The sequence below is a fragment of the Sander vitreus genome, chromosome 9 (genome assembly GCF_031162955.1).
Source record: "Sander vitreus isolate 19-12246 chromosome 9, sanVit1, whole genome shotgun sequence".
Classification (NCBI taxonomy): Eukaryota; Metazoa; Chordata; class Actinopteri; order Perciformes; family Percidae; genus Sander; species Sander vitreus.
Window position 1 is genome coordinate 33113432 of NC_135863.1, and position 19614 is coordinate 33133045.

General features: G+C 39.5%; 1 protein-coding gene across 1 annotated transcript in view; it reads right to left on the reverse strand.

Moving 5' to 3' along the window:
* Nucleotides 1-665: 665 nt before the first annotated feature.
* gabrg3 (gamma-aminobutyric acid type A receptor subunit gamma3) overlaps nt 666-19614 on the reverse strand; it is a 75322-nt gene continuing 56373 nt past the window's right edge. The window contains exons 6-9 of the mRNA XM_078259836.1: nt 15920-16057; nt 14213-14365; nt 9088-9287; nt 666-5425 (exon numbers count right to left, since the gene is read on the reverse strand). Of these exons, the coding sequence (XP_078115962.1) occupies nt 5147-5425; nt 9088-9287; nt 14213-14365; nt 15920-16057 (770 nt within the window). The 3' untranslated portion in view covers nt 666-5146. The remainder of the gene's footprint in view (nt 5426-9087; nt 9288-14212; nt 14366-15919; nt 16058-19614) is intronic.

Here is a 19614-nt window from a genome sequence, read left to right on the forward strand (position 1 = left end):
GAAAACACAAAGCAGAAGAAGTGTACAGTTGAGTATTGTGTATACACTAAGTTAGATAAGAGATAATACATGTCAACAAAAATATGATTTACCACTGTTGAAATACACCGCAGATAGCACAAGTTTGGCTACAGAATGAAAAGCCGCAGTTTACATACAGCAGCAGAGACACTCGTCAACATCCTCTTTAGCACATACAGTAGCAGTTAGTGAGATTTCTGCCACAAATAATACAATCAGTGGATGAATTGGCAAATAACATAAACCATCTTAGGGTGCTTCTAGGCTAATTATTTCTGTTACGCTCATAGTTTTCATTCCAAAGACACTTCACAGTACTGCACTGAATACATGGAAACTGAAGTCGTAACTCAAAACACAACAATTTCCTCCAACATGATTTAAACTTTCAGAGAATAAACTAACACAGACATGTCTTTGGCTTATTCATCACAATACCGAATGTGGCTTAGAATCAATGCAGTATTTGCACTGAGTTTATTGTACTTTGAGTCACCAAAACGTCACTAATACTCTGAAAATTCTGCCCATTTACATGACAAAAAGTTCTGAATCACAAAAATACACAACTTTTCTTTGCAAGGGATTTACATAGCACATTATTGGCAGACCGATACGTTTCATGTCTAAATGTCTGTCCCTCTGCACAAGTCCTGCTGATCCTCGGCACAGATGACACAAAGCCCAGACCTGGTTCAATGGTTCAGTCTGGAGCCACACACATGCCCATACTGGCCTGGGATCAAATCCCAAGCTAAATCCCGCCCGTGTTTACCCCTTTTGCTTTCCCTGTGTCTGGAAAGAAAATACAGAAAAATGTGAACTGTCCATTTGGAAAAACGTGACGCAAAATCAACAGCAAATTTGACAGGGTACGTACAGTAGAGAGTGGTGGTGACAGCAGATGGAAAATCTGTTGTGTCAGTTTAAAGGCACATTTATTTAACCCTTTTAGACCATGTTACATATCCTTAACAACCATGGTATTATTGTCCTATGTAAATCCCATCTTACAGAAAATGTGATGATAATGAACTTTCAAAGACCATCTGGAGCAGTGTTTACAATAACTCTCAACCTTACATTTGAGTCTTACTCAAAAGAACTACTACTACTAAGTTAAACGATGCAAGAACTTTCTTGTGTCCGTTTCTGCTGTGTGTTTTAGACACTATTGCCTGATGATACAGTGGGAGTCAACAGTGAGATTTCAGCAGTCAGGGCCCCGTTATGTGTATTCTGCCAATACAAACTTAAGAATTGGGGCATCCCGGTGGCTGTGCAGGTGCAGCCTGGGGTCTCTGTCACATATATGCCTCCCCTCTCTGTCAGTTAAGACAAAAATGCCCCACAAAAGTGTATGTTCTTTGAGCTTTAATCACATTGTATTCTAACATGGTAATGACAGAGTTATTGTAAACTACTGTATAGCACCACTCAGAATAACTTATTGCATCGCCCTTCATCTGTCAGCAGAAAGGAGTCAGAACACTGCAACCTCTGGGCTCCACAGAGTAATGAATTAACACTGAGCATTAAATGTGATATAAAACAATAGTTTTGCATTCACATTGTGGCCAATAAAATACCATGTTAACATTTTTAGTTATTACAAAGTAGGTAGGATTAAAACAAATTGACTACATTGCCAAAGAAAAGAATAAAAAAGTAGGGCTGCGACCATAGAAATAAAATGGATAGAAAGGCCATTGAACTGTTTCCCGTGGTCCTTTGATTGGTACACAACAAAATGGCGATTGTTGTTAGTTGTCATAGAGACAATGCGCGTCAGTGTATTGCAGCTGGGAAGAGTGCCGCCCGATGCAGCTCGGGAGACGTTGTGAGGAGTGAGGAGGGACAGTTAGCCCCAGCGGCAGTGGGTCAGCGGACCGCTAACGTTAGACCCAGCCTGCTGTTCGGCTCATTCTCTGTAACTGATGCAGCTAAGCACCGGCGGAACCAGCCAACAAGCCAGCCAGCCGGTGTTAGTTGGCTAATGTCAGCTTGCTAACTCCGCCTGAACGTTACCCCCTCGCTACATCGTTCACAGAAAACGAGCTGAATAAAGCTGTCAGTCGTGGCGATAGCAACGTGTTTTGTGTGGATGAAGCATGAAGTTAATTTGACTCATTTACCGGCTGCCTCTCTGCCTCGTAACGTTACTACTACACTGCTCGTTTGTTCGTTACTGCAAAACCTCAGCTCCGCGACTTGCTGGAAGTCGGCTTATTATTGGAAGTGTTATACATTACCATGGCAATGGTACATAAAAATGGCTGCTGCTCTGACCATTCTGCTACGTTGATTTGAATGGAAATTGCCTTTCTATTCATTTTATTTCTATGACTGCAGCCAATGATTATTTTCATAGTCGATAAATCTGCCAATTATTTTTTCAATTAATTGATTAGTTGTTTTGGTCTACAAAATGTTGATCAGTGTTTCCCAAAGACCAAGATGACATCCTCAAATTTGTCCAAAACTCAGATATTCAGTTTACTGTCATAGAGATGTGAAGAAACTAGAAAATATTCAAATTTAAGAAGCTGGAATCAGAGAATTTTAATAACAAATTACTCAAAACGATTATCAAAATAGTTGGCGAATAATTTAATGTGACAACTAATCGATTAATCTTTGCAGCTGTAAAAGACAGTCAGAAGCACTGCTGTCAGTACTTTGTGTTTCTTGCAGAGACGCGAAAAACAGGTACACTGACATGTGGCTGCAACCATTTTCATTCAGCATCAGTTTGTCTGCAGGCACAGTAGGCGGCACTTTACACCAGTGCTGGCGGAGTTAATTGTTCTTCTCCTGTTGGCAATAATGACCGTTCAGTTTCACATCGACTGCATACTGCCACAGTGTGAATGCAGCATCAACCCTGGCAATCGGTAAATACCCCACAATTAAAAAGCCAACTTTTTATATATATATATATATATATATATATACTATATTTCTTTTACGTCTTAAGAATTTCACCATTGTACTATTTGTGCAGTAATGAAAGATATTAGTGTTGTTCATACGTGCCTGAAAACATAAATGACTGGACACGTGAAATATTTGGCACATATATGTAGCCTATATAATAAAAACAAAACCGAGGGATATAAAAAATTCCGCTTAAGTATACTGCCCAAGGCAAAGACGTAACCATCGCTGAAGTTCGGTCTTCCTCATGCTGAGGTTATTATCAGAGGTAAATATATATTTCTGTTCATCTCAGCTCTGGGCGGGCTACACTAAGGCAATTCAACGGTTGCTAATGCCAAATACAAACACAGAATCAAATTATAATACAAACAGTCCTTATTAAAACTATAATTCTATCCCAGAACGTATTATAACTTCTTCAGGGTGATATTTAATTGTCTATTGCAAATAAGAGTCAACGGCCAAACAGAGATGAGTGATCCTGATGAGTGGGATTATTATATTTGTGCCTACAGTAATGTACAAATGACACACATTAAATTTAATTTGGGCATCCCGTTAGGAAAAGAACTGAAGGGTCGTTGTTAGTTTAACGACTAAAAGAAGAAATTATTTGCTTATTCACTTCATCTATAGTGTGTTAAGAGCTCTGGCAAGAAGTGGCTGCTGTGCAACACCAATACATGGTAAGATTATGTGTAACATCCAGAAAAGTAACACTTGAATTATACACATGGCTGCCTTTCTTCCCTGGGTGTTTCATCTCTGAGGGCCCCAATCTGTGACAATGCAGTTGGTATACATGATAAACTGCTTTTTAATGTTTACTGTCTATATATATTTTGCTGACAGTTAGATAAGAGGATTGATAACACTTACATGTCTGTACGATGAATACGAAGCTATAGCCAGCAGCCAGATTAGCATAAAGACTGGAAACAGGGGCTAATGGCTAGCCTGGCTCCGTCCATAGGTAAAAACGTACTCGCAGTAAATAAATGTAATGTAAATAACACATTATATGTTTGTTTAATATGTACAAAATCCAAAGGGGTGGTAGGCAAATTATATTACCTTCAGACATGGCCAGACTAGCTGTTAACTAGCATAAAGACTGTAAACCGGGGCTATGCTAACCGGCTGCTGACTGTAGCTCCTATTTAGCATACCAAAGGCTACAGACGTGAGAGTGTTATACATTTTCTCATCTAACTCTTGGCAAGAAAGCCAATTCCTAAAATATCCAAAACTATTCCCTTAAAGCAAAGGTATTTTTAAAAACGTGTCATTGAAAAGTGTTGGTGCTCTGTGCTGGATTGCCTTTTGTAGCCACAGCGTTAGCCTGTGTGTACAATGATGAGAGATTTGAGCCTGTACGCACACTGTCTAAAATAACCATTTAAATCTTTGACTTCACATCCACTAACATAAACAATTATGCCAATAAAGCACATACTGTATCAGTATTCTTTCTGCTGTAAGGTTTATTCAAACCACTCTCTTCCCTGGGAACCAGTTTATTGATTATACTGTATAGGGCTACTAGCAGGAGGAATGAGTCATGCCTAATGGCTGAAAGTCAGTGTGAAGAGATAAAAACCTAATAAGTTTTCATATGGTTGTTACAACAAATGGCTGTTTTATAAATGTAACTCAAAGCTCTGAATAAGAACAGCCGTAATCAGTCAAAGCCAGGCTCTTCTATTAAGTTTTTATAAATCATTATTCCCTGATTATTGTAGCAGATATCATCTACCCCTCCAGAGGAAGGCACTATGAATGGTTTGAATGTCCTTGGATTTTCATCAACTGGATTTAACTGATGGCTGGATAATAACGTGCCGGTACATTCCCTACAACACAAGTCATCCTCCTGATTGAGAAGTTTGGGGTAGCAGTGCAAAGCACATTTCCTTCTTTGCCTTTAGGTGGTCATTAGCCATCCTGTCCATCCTGTCCTCCCTCTGTGTACAGCCTATTGAAGGGAATCAGTAATGTGTCGTATTATCATACCTGAAGTCATAGAGGCAGAAATCTCTGCTTGGCACAGGCCTGCAGATGCACGCTGTCTTTTTGTCTCCAGGTAACCACTCCAGATAGCACAGGAAAGAGTTTATTTGGCGTCACCTTTTTATTAATCTTGGATTCTGTTAAACTGTGCTGTCCATTTATTGTCACCAGTGTGCTAAAGGTAGAGATAGCCTACCCAGTAAACAATGTTAAAGAGCAAGAAGGAGGTGGGAAAAAAGACGCGCGAGTATGCGTCCAGCTCAAGTAAATCTATGTGGACACGTCCTTTTCTCCACCCACCTCCTTTACACTCCTCGAAGCAGCAGAAGAAGCTCTGGCAGTCTTTTCCATCTAGACACTCGTAGACACAAGTGTCCTCAAAGTCCTGCCAGTACATGGAGTTGTTTAAAGTGATGACGGTGTGTGGAGGTCTCACATCCAGGACAGAATAGTTCTGAGAAGAACAAGAGACATAGAGGAACATGAATTTAAATAGATATTTGAGTTTAATTAATGCTCACTCATCAAATATGTAGTTTTTTCCCCCCACCAGTACGGACCAGTTGTTTTAAAGGGATTTTTAGAGGAATTTGGATAGATCTGTTTTCCCAGTAACAACCATGTATTTTCAATGAACAGAGCTTGTTACTGAGTCATGAAAATTAGATCTTTGCATCCATCTGTTTTGTCTGTAGCCAGGGTTTCACCTAACAAATTTTGTATTAAGCCTCGCCACATAATCTAATTTACCCAAAACCTAAAAATAATTAAAGGGACACCAGACATTACAGGGACACACCAGTGATTTAGTATTGTACTTGGGGATTGGGAAAGTTGCGGGAAAAAAGGTCAAAATCAATGTATTAGCGTTTAAGATATCCTGACTATTATATTACACTTCCATCCTGCAAAAATGTCTCCCATTTACACAGAGAAGAATTATTATTTCAAAGTCAAGATAACATTATAAGGGTTACTTTCTCAGACTGGAAGAAGCTAGACTGGGTAAACCCAGCCTGATCTGCCAGCGATTTGATTTCTCCCTGCAGCTCAGGCTGGAACACTGCCGAAACGTACACAGCCTGTACGTTTATTTATCTTGCTTCCGTTACAAATCTGCGGGAACCAATCACAGATTGGCTTATCCACCTGGCACGCTATTGGCGGGTTTAACACAATGACGATAGAGAAGCGACGGCAAGCAGCATTTTGTTTACATTCAACATGGCGGCCACCAAAGCGCAGCAACCCGTTGATGTTGTCGCTGCTATGTCACCCGGATCGTTGGTCTGATTGGTTGAAGGACTATCCAATTGCGTACAGAGTCATTTGAACTATGCCTGTTGATCACGCCTCTAGTACATTAAATGGCTTGTGAAAAGCTAGGCTAAGTAAAATACAGTCAAGGTAAACACTGGACACAAATGCAATAAATGGATGCAAAGAAATACTTTTTAAACAGCCTACATTACCTGTTATTCTGTGCTTACAAAACAAATACATAAAGGAAATAAAGTACAATTTTGTTAATCAAGATTATTTCTTTAATCTACCATTTTAGGTAAAAGTATACAGTATTAATACATAAGAGGAAAGAAAATATTTATATATATATATATTAACATATGTAACTGGTCACAGCAGATGGCTGCCCACCAAGAGCCAGGTTCTGTCCCAAGGGTTTTTCCTAGTTAAAGGAAGTTTTTCCTCGCTGCTGTCGCACCAAATGCTTGTTCTTTGGGGGAAATTGTTGGGTCTCTGTAAATTATAGTGTGTGGTCTAGACATACTCTATCTGAAAAGTGTCCTGAGATAACGTCGGTTATGATTTGATCACTATACAGTGGTGTGAAAAAGTGTTTGCCCCTCTTCCTCATTTCCTGTTCCTTTGCATGTTTGTCACACTTAAGTGTTTCGAACATCAAACCAATTTAAACAAAAGTCAAGGACAACACAAGTAAACACAAAATGCAATTTGTAAATGAAGGTGTTTATTATTAAAGGAGAAAAAAAATCCAAACCATCATGGCCCTGTGTGAAAAAGTGATTGCCCCCTTGTTAAAACATACTATAACTGTGGTTGTCCACACCTGAGTTCAATTTCTCTAGCCACACCCAGGCCTGATTATTGCCACACCTGTTCACAATCAAGGCATCACTTAAATAGGAGCTGCTTGACACAGTAAGGTCCACCAGAAGATCCTTAAAAGCTACACATCATGCCGAGACCCAAAGAAATTCAGGAACAATTGAGAAAGAAAGTAATTGAGATCTATCAGTCTGGAAAGGGTTATAAAGCCATTTCCAAAGCTTTGGGAATCCAGCGAACCACAGTGAGAGCCATTATCCACAAATGGCGAAGACATGGAACAGTGGTGAACCTTCCCAGGAGTGGCCGGCCGCCCAAAATTACCCCCAAGAGCGCAGCGACGACTCATCCAAGAGGTCACAAAAGACCCCACAACAACGTCCAAAGAACTGCAGGCCTCACTTGCCTCAGTTAAGGTCAGCGTTCATGCCTCCACCATCAGGAAAAGACTGGGCAAAAATGGCCTGCATGGCAGAGTTCCAAGGAGAAAACCACTGCTGAGCAAAAAGAACATCAAAGCTTGTCTCAATTTCTCCAGAACACATCTTGATGATCCCCAAGACTTTTGGGACAACATTCTGTGGACCGATGAGACAAAAGTGGAACTCTTTGGAAGGTGTGTGTCCAAGTATATCTGGCGAGAAGGAACACTGCATTTCATAAAAAGAACATTATACCAACTGTAAAATATGGTGGTGGTAGTGTGATGGTCTGGGGCTGTTTTGCTGCTTCAGGACCTGGAAGACTTGCCGTGATAAAAGGAACTATGAATTCTGCTGTCTACCAAGAGATCCTGAAGGAGAATGTCCGACCATCTGTTCGTGTACTCAAGCTGAAACGAACTTGCCCTGCAGCAGGACAATGATCCTAAACACACCAGCAAGTCCACCACCGAATGGCTGAAGAAAAACTAAATGAAGACTTTGGAGTGGCCTAGCCAAAGTCCTGACCTGAATCCTATTGAGATGTTGTGGTATGACCTTAAAAAGGCCGCTCATGCTCGAAAACCCTCTAATGTAACTGAATTAGGACAATTCTGCAAAGATGAGTGGGCCAAAATTCCTCCAGGACGCTGTAAAAGCCTCATTGCACGTTATCGCAAACGCTTGGTTGCAGTTGTTGCTGCTAAGGGTGGCCCAACCAGTTATTAGGTTTAGGGGGGCAATCACTTTTTCACACAGGGCCATGATGGTTTGGATTTTTTTTTCACCTTTAATAATTAACACCTTCATTTACAAATTGCATTTTGTGTTTACTTGTGTTGTCCTTGACTATTGTTTAAATTGGTTTGATGTTCAAACACTTAAGTGTGACAAACATGCAAAGGAACAGGAAATGAGGAAGGGGGGCAAACACTTTTCACACCACTGTAAATACAATTAAATTAAATACGCACCAAATGCACACGCAGGTCAGACGGCAAAGCTTTCTCTCAACAGCTCAACAACGTTCTGCATTAGGTCAATTTGATACAAATTGGACACCGACTCAAACGCTTGTGATTATATATTAAGAAGTTCGACAGAGAGAGAAACGTATTTCCATTTTAAAAACAATAAAAAGCGCATTTAGAAGAAAAACAATCACACTAATCTCCACAGAGGAGAGCCTGAATGTCTCTGTCTAACTTCAGATTAGAGCTTTGGTTTACTGCACAGAGCATGAGGTGACAGCCCACACTGCCTTCCGTCAGTTGTTGAAACTTGGAAGCTTGTTCAGACTGATGCAGTGTCCCTTAAAATAGTAACCGTCTTATCAGAAGAGCTTATAAATGGCAGCATCACCTCATCTCAACCCTGAAAGGTTTTCGCACTTCCTTCTTGTGATAACCAAACCAAAGCACTGTCAGAGAAAAGCTACTTTTGTAACAAGTGCCAGTAATCCTGTACATAAGGGCATCACTTCCAGCTACATTTGATCATCATTCACATCACATATGAGTTCATTATTAGGAGATTTTTAGAAATATTGCTGCAGGATTATTCAATGTATCTACTTATAAAAAAAGATGATTTAAGGCCAACTCACCAATCTTTTAGGTTCCATACAGCTGGGTCTTCGAGCGCTGTATGAATAGTAATTTAATGTTGCATACTCCATCAAAGCAGCAAAGACAAACAGGAAGCAGACAGTGACGAAAAGATCCATGGCAGTGACATAAGACACTCTGGGTAGTGATGTCCTCGCCACACTACTAAGGGTAGTCATAGTCAGCACTGTGGTTATACCTGAAAGACACAAGAGACAACAAACTCACCTTAGGCAATGCTCACAGGTAATAATAAGGTTTGATTGTGGCATTGAACGGTGTTGAAGGACATATTTGCCCTCCGCCTGATGTTTATTTTACTGAAGAAGCACAAGTGAATGCAGGATTACGACAAACACATACACTGTGGACAAAGAACATATAAAATTGTCTTTCTTTGAGCGCAAAATCAAAATGGACCTTAGTCGAAGCTTTGACAGATGCTTGCAGTGTTTGTCTCGAGATCCTTCGTGTCACTTTAAACTCAGGAATGAGAAAAAAAGTTTTATAAAGTCCTGGAGAAGAGTAAGTACTCTGTTGATTACAGTGGATTTTGATTTGAAGCTCAGGAGCAGAGACCAATTCTAATGAATTGTCGCTGGAAGGTTTTATGTTGAACAACCCCTTCATGCACAGAATATTTTGTTATATAACACTTTCATTGAGCTCTAACCTGTCTAATATTTTCAGATGTGCCCAATACAGAATGTATAGAATCCCATCACAGTTTCCACTTTAAATGGGAATTGTGTCAAATGTCCAAAACAAGACAGTGAAAACTCCATAGAGCCAGACCTGTATTATGTGAGCATTATATTAAGATACAAAAGGTCCATCATTCAATGTTGGGGGTAACGTAGTAATGTAACGCATTACTGTTGATAACTCGGTAATCACATTACAGTTACTAATCAAAATATTATCGCGTTACTTGCGTTAGTGGTTCTTCAACTATCTGCATAACGGGAGGAGAGAAAAACAAATCAAACATCCCTTTTCGTTTGCGCAACACTCGTCCGAGGAGACAAAACAAAAATGGCAGAGCCACCGCTTAAGACATCTTTTGCGGAGTGGAGGTATGGCTATTACTTCAAATTAGTTGCGTGAAATGACAAAAACTTGATTGTAAAGTGTAAATTGTGTCTGGGCCACGAACACAACAACCAATCTAAGCTAATTGCTAAAGACCCCCGGACCCTGAGACACTGATGAAAAGAGCATGTTGCAGACACCAGCCAAGCAGCCAAGACTTGATTTTCAACAGCAGGTAAACAAAGCAGAGATACATGGCAGTGGCAGCATGGAGGAAATGTGGCCTGTTTGGACAGTGGAATCACCGTCTTTCCGAACTGGGCAAGATACAGGTTATGAAGAGCGGAAAAGTTTTCTCTATCTTTAAGAACACCTCAAAACGGCGTTAAGTGTTTCTTTGGCCACTTGGGGGCAATACAAAAAGCTGTACACAACCTTGACATATTAACTTATAAAGTTGATAAAGTGAACCTGTTAGCAAACAGTTGCTTACTTACACATCCAGCAGACATGAAGCATCATTATTAATTTTAAGTCGCCTCTCTGGCCAACGGACAAATGTAATTAAAATAGTCTCTTTTAGCTCTGTTTTTGGTCACCACCAACTCAAGAAAGATTTGGCTCTGTAGCTGGTAAATGCACCAATATGTTCAACTGCTAGTTGCTGACTTTGTATGCCTGCTGTTTGGTGCTGAGCATATAGTGTACAGTGCATTTTTAGTTGTTTTTGCTGAACACAGCTGCCTGCTGCATCTGAGAGGCTGATGAAAGCAGTGAGTGGCAGGCTGTAAAACTAAAAAAACTGAATCACTGTGACGTCATGGTAACACAAAAGTCAAATCCGGGTAGACAAATGGCAGTTGATTTGAACTGCGGATATATGCAAAATTGGCAAAGTTGTTCATTGCTGTTATCTGACGTTTCTGCTGTGCCTTTTTACTGTACTGTATTGCTTTGCTAGCGTCTTTGATAAACCAAATCTAATGCTGCGAACAGCGAGATCTCGCCGCCTGTTGGTCTGACTGCTAGTTTGGGTGGTGTAATTTCTTGAGTCTGTGTCTCCAACCTAATCTTAGTGAAAGTGTTGACGTATGAAAGCATCAAACATGCATTTTAGATGAATGCGATGAAAGTATATCCAGTTGTTCCTCCTCCTGCTCAAACGCTCAGAGGAACTGTGGAGTTAAATTTCTGTGGGGTCATCACTACGAACTTCTTTCACATTACACATCATCATTTGATCCTTTGTTAATATAAATATATTATATATAGGCAGCTTTAAGATTTCCTGGATTTACTGCATGCAAAAGCAACTTGCAGCTGTCATTCTTTTAGTAATTTTCCTCGTAGTAAAAGTAACCTTATCTAAATCTTAAGTGTCACTTAGTTGCTAAGTTAGAAGCTAACGCATCATTTTGACTAACAGCAGATGTTGTTGTCACTCAGATTGACAGACATGAGAAAAACCTCTATTCCTCCAGCATCTCTGTATGATTTCATTCTTTCCTGTCTCCCGTCTCCTCATCCATGAGCATTATAGAGATGCCTATAAGAAGGCATCTGTGACTGTTTCACTGAGGTTCCCATGGTAACAAGCTGGCCCCATCTATTTTGGGCGGACAACTCACACTTTTCCTTTAGCCTCTGCTTGCCACAGTGATTACACTTACCTGCCTTTTTGCTGATGCTGTGGCACAGATTTAAGAGTTTTTGCTCTAAACAATAGAATGAACATCAGGTTTGAAGAGGCATTTATCTTAACTGACAGCTTAATGTGGAGAAATTTGTGAGGTTCTGTATATGGTGTGTCAAATATATAGGTTTAAGGGCCCAAGGGGTAACTTGCTACTGAGATAAGTTAGTACTATCGGTTATTAAAGGTCCCATATTATGCTCATTTTCAGGTTCATACTTGTATTTTGGGTTTCGACTAGAACATGTTTACATGCTTTAATGTTCAAAAAACACATTATTTACCTCATACTGTCTGTCTGATTATACCTGTATTCACCCTCTGTTTAAAACGCTCAGTATTTAGCGCCCGTCTCTTTAAGCCCCCCTCCTGAAAAAGCCCAGTCTGCTCTGATTGGTCAGCGCTTTCGTGTCTTCCACATCTGCACTCTGTCTCAGCACTGTCATTGCAGCCAGGGAATGACTGTAACAGCACTGTGGCGGCACATACTATATATGGTATAGTTGTGACCTCACAATGGAAGTCCTGACAGCTTGTTTAAAGGCACAGTTTCTAAATATGGGCTGTGTCCATTTCTCCATGGATTGAGCGTTTTGATACTTTTACAGTATTTATATAGCACCTCATTCTGCTTTATAATAAAAAAGATATGGAAATCTAGTTTTTACAATAAGGGACCTTTAAAGGGTAACTTCGTTTTTTTGTCAACCTGGACCCTATTTTTTGTTTTTGTGTGTACGTGACTGATGGGAACAACAATCTCTGACATTGGTCCAGTATTAGGCAAAACAAGCTGCAATGTAAGTTAATAGGGCAATTGTGACCTTCAACTTATGTCTACAAAAGTGCTTGTTTTACCACTGGCATGCTCAGATTTTTATTCCAAGTGCCTGAGAACATTATGGAATGAATCCCCACAGAGGTCGACTTTTTTGTTAAAGAGTAAGATCCTTTTTACATAAAAACATCCTCGAAATTGCTAATGCCAAACCACCAGACTCCATGTAAATAAACAGTAATTTTGTCATCGTAAAATACATGTCATTCAAAGTAAACAGAAATAAAAAATAAAACTATCAAAATCAGTCTTGGTTCGTCTTTCCACTGTTCCAACAATCACCACTCTGGTTTGGTTGAAATAAACACATACATTACTGATATGGAAATATGCTGGCTCTATACACGCTAAAAGTGTTGTTTATTTAAATGGGGTCTGGGGGGTTTAGCGATAACTCTCTCGGAGCAGTTTCTGGTTAAACAAACAGGATTTTACTCTTTAACAAAAAGGTCTGTCTCTGTAGGGTTCCTTTCCATAATGTTGTCAGACACTTATGACCATAAAAAACATCGAAACTGACGATGCACATTTGCCCTATTTGATTCCATTGTAGCCTGGTTCGCAGCTGATGATTACAGTGTTCTGTCTCAATACTGGACCAGTGGTAAAGAGTTTTGTTCACATTTGTTACTTAGACACAAATGAATAGAAAAATAGGGTCCACTTTGAAAAAAACCTAGGTTAACTTACCCCAATCCTTCTCTACACCTAAGGGCATTATCGTTACTTCCACACTGGCTTGGCTTGCCCCTGTACAATCAGCCTACATCTAAGTCCATTCATAATCTTCATTCTTTCTCCTGATTTGCATGCAATTAATTCAGACGCTTTATAGCAAATATAACAGACTAATAGCACTCATTCATTTTCTACCTTATATCAGTTGTGAATATACAGTATGGAACACAGTGGCTCTGAGCAGACTATAGACACTGTGAGGAGTGGCTGGTGTAATGTTTTGGTGACACTGGTAAAAGAGGCCACAACGTATTACAAGTTTCCATTAAAAGCTGAGTGAAAATCACATTCATACAAATATTTAGAAAAAATATATATTTTGTAATATTTGCAAAGATAGCTCAGTAGTAGGCACCTGTACTGTTCAAAAGAGGCACATTTACACACTTGTCAGTCTAAAAGTTTAAAAGTGCTGTATGTAAACTAGCATTTAACACAACCTCACTCCAACATGTGAAAAAGTATAAAATGTAAACAGAGAAAAGGAAAGAAATTGGATGAAATCATGTACCTTCACCAAAGTGATCCACAGGACTGTGCACGACAAATAGTGAGCATGCACAAAAGAGAAAAAGTATAACAAAACAGAAAAAGCAGATGGAGTGACTCAAGTTAAGTGACATAAGCAAATATCTGTGCAGTACAGATAAATAGTAAAGATGGAGTATATTCAAAGCAAAACATAATTAACGTGCAAAAGGAAACCTAAAAAGAAGGACCTTGACATGATGTCTACATCAGTATTTCCACTTATATCTAACAGCTGAAGTTTAAAGCAATGTTCCAGACATAATCCTATTGAACTGCAGTGAGACCACAGTACCTAAAGCCGTTCTGGCTGGCGTGGCGTCTTTTTTGATCCAGAAGGACACCCAGGAGAGGACCACGGTGAGAATGCAGGGGATGTAAGTCTGGATGGTGAAGTAGCCCATTCTTCTACTCAGGTCAAAGTACACTGTCATCAACACATAGTCACCTGTGTGTGAAAGAAAACACACAACTTGATGAGAAACTTTACGGACAGACGCCTCCAGTCACTGGTACAGTAATTGTACTGATGAGGATAAACAAAAAAGATAAATAACTCAAACAAATTTGGGTTATGGCTGATATCTTTGGAGATCATGCATGTAATTTGAGGACAGAAGAGTGTAGTAGTTCACAAATTGTAATTTATCTATGTGTACAATAACATCTAATTATTACACGGCTTGGTTTAATACTTGATTTTGATTGGTCAATCACGGCATTCTGCAGTCTGCTAATTCTGTAAAAGAGATCGTTGCTAAGTATAACAGACCGTTGCCATGCATAGCAGAGCATCGCCATGGACACAGTTCTGATCACTGTGGAGGACAGCTATCAATCCGGGTAATTTATCAGCTCTGGCAAAAAGTGGGGAAAAGTGGAGCAAGAACCTGTCCTCCAATCCAGGCAAGGCAGTGCCTATTGCTACATATTGCTACATCTTCATATACAGTCTATGATCGCTACGCAGTAAATTCAGCCGTAGGGACAACAATGTTAATTAATTGTAGTTATTAATTGCAACATTGTGTTTCAAGTGTGTTCAGCAGAGGCAGGGATATGTAGACCAGAAAGGAGGAAATCGCACCCTGTAGACAGGTATGTTATATCTCTATTTCATTCATAAAATAACTTTACAATGCGAGACATGGTTGTACGCCAGTAGCCTACATGAAATTACACCCCCCTTCCATTAAGCGCCCAGTTTTTATTTCTTTTCAGTCCGTGTTTGTGTTAGCTGCTATTTTCTTTTTGTCCCCCTGTACTTGTGTAAAGTGTCCTTAGGTTTTATGAAAGACGCTATATAAATCGAACTTATTATTACGTTCTTTGCTACAACAAACTCTTGCAAATGCTTTGGCTCGTGACACAGTGACAGTGATACCCGGTTTATCTCATGAGACATCCAAAGTAGGCGCAAGGTACCGTATGCAACATTTGAAATGCAACCATGCATCTGTAATGTATTCTCTTATTGTAAATGAATGATTTTCTATCTGAGCAAAACATTCATCGCAACCACATGACCTCCCAGTAACGCTAGCTTAGTAATACAGTGGGTAATGCATGCTTTCCTCCCATGGACATTACATTACGGCACCAGCCGGCATGCCTAGAAAAGATCTTTACGACAGCAGGTGTGGTAAAAACACTACTGCTTTTGTCCAAGGGGGCCGCTAGAATCAAAACTAACTGAAAGTTCCTCATAGCCACTTTAATGTTGACTCATTTATATATTTATTGCCTCATTTATTTTAGGATTTATTTTATAGCCTTATTTATTTTTCATATTTATGTATTTACTTTCAAATGAAATGGAATTCCATACTTAGGCAGGAAAACCTATATTGATACTACAGTACAGTAGCCTATTTCTTGCCATATACATTGCTTCAAATTGCTAGTGTTTTCTGACAACTGAAAAACAACTTGTTGCACAAGTTTAGGATTTAATGACTTCTGCCACTACTTCTACAAAGCTAGTGTCAGATCCAGATCCTACCTGCTGTAGTCTTTATTATGTCTGTAGTGTTTCTCAGGCCCATGAAATCAAACTGGTAGAGACGCCAGGACTTTTGGTCAGCCGTCTCCACAGAGTTCTTCCTCCACCTGTAAATCATCTCATCTCGTGGGTATCCATCTGCAATTACACAGAGCATGTATGCCTGACCCTTGGAGCTCCATGGCACATTCTAATGATAGATATCTTGTGCAGACAGACCTAGGGCCACCCAGAGAAACATTTGCCTTGTGCTGGAGGCTGGCTAATGAAAAGACAGTCTGGAATGAAGACAGAGGCAGAAGGAAAGTAGATTAAATGAAAGCTTTGGTTCAATAATGTACTGAATCCATCTTGATGTTGGGCCTGACCTTCACATGATAGACCCGGAGCCTGGGAGTGCTTTTACAATCGATCACGTGAGGTTAATGGTTCCATTTCTGATTTGGTGTCACACTAGCCTGGATCATTCCGGTCTTAAACAGACACATAATCATTTTAAGTAGAAAAGCTAACACAATTAGGATTTAGCCTGGTAGCAATTTGATGTAATAGGCTTTCAATTAACAAAAACATTAACTGTAATTGTTTTCAAACATGCTTGATGAATGAATGTCATTAACATTTGCCAAAGTTCTCTCATTTGCTATTAATGATGCCATTAAAGATTCAGCAATCACTACTCAAATTCAAAATATGCAGAAAATAACAGCTTACTATTGGAAATAGCTCTTCAACCAACACACTTGATGAATGGCAACACTGGCTTGGCAGTATTGTGTACGTCATTTGCATAAAGAACTACTAATGGGCTCAAGTCACAATTCATGGTGCATTTATACATTAACAATATTCATGAGACTTAATACACATTAGCCTAACAGGAAGACACATTTTTTTCCTTAGGATGGCGAAGTTATGACCCGCCGTACTCTGCATGTGATTGGCTGGCACTTGTTGCCTTAGTTGGTTGAGTTGGTTAGGTTTAGGCATGAGGAGTGAGATTGGTAAGGGTAAGAATATCAGGGTAAGCCAATCAGAGACAGAGTAGGGTGGGTCATGCCTTCCCCATCCTAGGAAGAAAATATTACTAACAGGAAGACATAGTACCTTTCAAAATAAAAGTACTTTAGATGGATACAGTAGAGTTAACACTCTCCACATCAGACCAGGACCCGGAGCTGGTAGAGGCTATATGGTTTATTTCAAGTAGTTATGCCTGTATAATAGCTTTGCTTTTACAGTGAGGCCTGGTAAATGTGATAAAGTACCTTGACTTGTCAGGTATGTAACTGATTGGATGAGATAGAAATGTACAATTGTAACTTTTTGTGGGACTGACTTTCACTCTACCTGTCTCAACTACTTCTACTTCAGTTAGTAGTTATTAGAGATCTCTGTCTCTAACATGGAAGTACTAAGCCAAATAAGAACTATATTTTCCACAGAACATGAAGGTATTAAGAATTAAGGTAAGTTAAAGTGCATTTATTTCAGATGGATATTTGTGTTATTGCAAAGACCTTTAGTTAATAATTGCACCAAGTTGCATTTACTGCAAAGCTGGTGTGTCTGTAATGAAAATACTGGGCCAAAAAGATTGTTGATTTTTATATAAACCCTTATTAATTGATTTTGTTTTGCAACTTAAGTGCAGCAAAAACTTACAAAGCTGTAATAATGCACTTGTTAGCAAACAACTGTCAATTTCCCTGTCCAGCAGACAGAGAAACATTAGCATTCATTTGTAATCGTCTTTTTGACCCCCTGGAGAACGTAAGTGTAAATGTATGTTTTAGATCTCTGCCACTTCCTGAACGGAAAAATCTTAAAACTGGCTTTAAGTAGCTTACATGCTTCACTCTGTTCACCAGCTAGCCGCTGCTATGTCTGTCTGCCATTTAGTGCTGCACAAGTAGCATACAGTCTGTTTACTGTTGTGTCACTGTTTGCCCTCAGCCTCAGCACTGGCTCCCTACAGGGCTGTGTGCTGAGCCCCCTACGCTACACCTGGTACACCCATGACTGCACCCCCACCCACACCATTAACAGCATCATTAAAGTAAAGGGCAACCATTGTATAGCATTTTCAGGATTCTACTTGCATTTTGTGTTTGTACTAGAACATGTTTACATACTTTAATGTTTAAAAAAAAACACTTTATTTTTCTCATACTGCCCATGGCTGCTGCACCTGTATTCACCCTCCGGAGGGTCGTCACCACCGCCCAAAGATCATTGGCTGCCCTCTCCACTCCCTGGAAGATCTTTACAGTTCTTTGCTGCCTCAAAAAAGCCCAGAGCATACTAAAAGAGCCATCTCACCCTGGAAACTCTCCGGGCGACGCAGAGGGGTCTGCGGGGATGCTGTCGATTCGACGCAGAAGCATAAATCAGCCTTAAGGCTACTTGAGTATTAACATTTTTTCTTAAAACAGCTGCTTGTAGGGCTGCACGATATATCGTTTTTTAATCGTCATCGTAATATCAACTGGCGAAATACATTTCGCAAAAGGCTGAGACATACACTATTTTTTTTAGTGGTGCCTTTTACATTCAATTCAAATTAATTTTGTTCAATGAAAGAATGTTGGAAATTATTTCCTTTTCATTTGTTTTAAATTCAGCAAGCAATTTGTTGTATTTCAGCAGAATACTGAAAGCAGCAGAAATGCAGAACTGAGTACACTTAATTATTGCGAGTAATATTGCGTATAACGTTATCGCATATTTTCCTCATATCGTACAGCCCTAGCTGCCTGCTGTGGCTGGAAACTGAGGTTGGCTGGAGGTTAATGAGAGTGGTGAGAGTAAACCCAAACAGTAAAACCAAAACAACAAACTGAAAGACGCTAAAGTGCTCAAAGCTGAGGGGAACTGTAGAGCTGTCTGATATTTGCACTGTACTTAGTTGATTATTACAATCCCCCAGAGGCATGATGGCTTTAAAGATCTGCAAATCTGACTTAATCAGAAAACATTGTTGTCATGGAAACCAGTGTAATGCCTGCTGATTTCCTTAGGTAAGGAAATGGGTTTAATGGGTGACAGCAGGATGGGTCTGAAGCTCTAATAAGCTGCACAAGGTGCAAGGTCTTTTCACATTTCACAAGTAATCCTGATAATAGATCACTGAGAGGCCACTATAGATCCACAGCAATCCATCCATACAGCAGCAGGCTTCATTTTCAACACACTGCTCTATTAAGCAGCACATACTATAGCACTATTTTTCCTAAAAGCATCATCGTGCTTCCTGGGTTTCCTGCTAGATGAACTGACAACCCTTTAAATGTCACATGACACATCCAAACACCAAACAGTCAGAATAAATTCCACAATGTGAAATTTAGAGCTCTCTTGTTGAACTGTTATGAATATGGATGTAACGATACATTCAACTCACGATTCAATATGATTCACGATTTTAAGTTGACGATACGATTTTCTCACGATTTTTTTAAACTTGTAATTTAATTTGCAGACGAATGACTGAAAAATATTCCTTTATTTATATAAACTGTGCAAAACATGTGTCCTCTTATCAAACATGCAACTGAAATTGTATTTAATCTTAGATAACGGAAAATTAAATAAAAACTTTATTTGATTTTCAAAACAAACCTCACATCAAAATGACTAAATAGAAAAAATCTCTTCAAATAAAACTAAGAACATGTAGGGACGCCTGAAGTGAA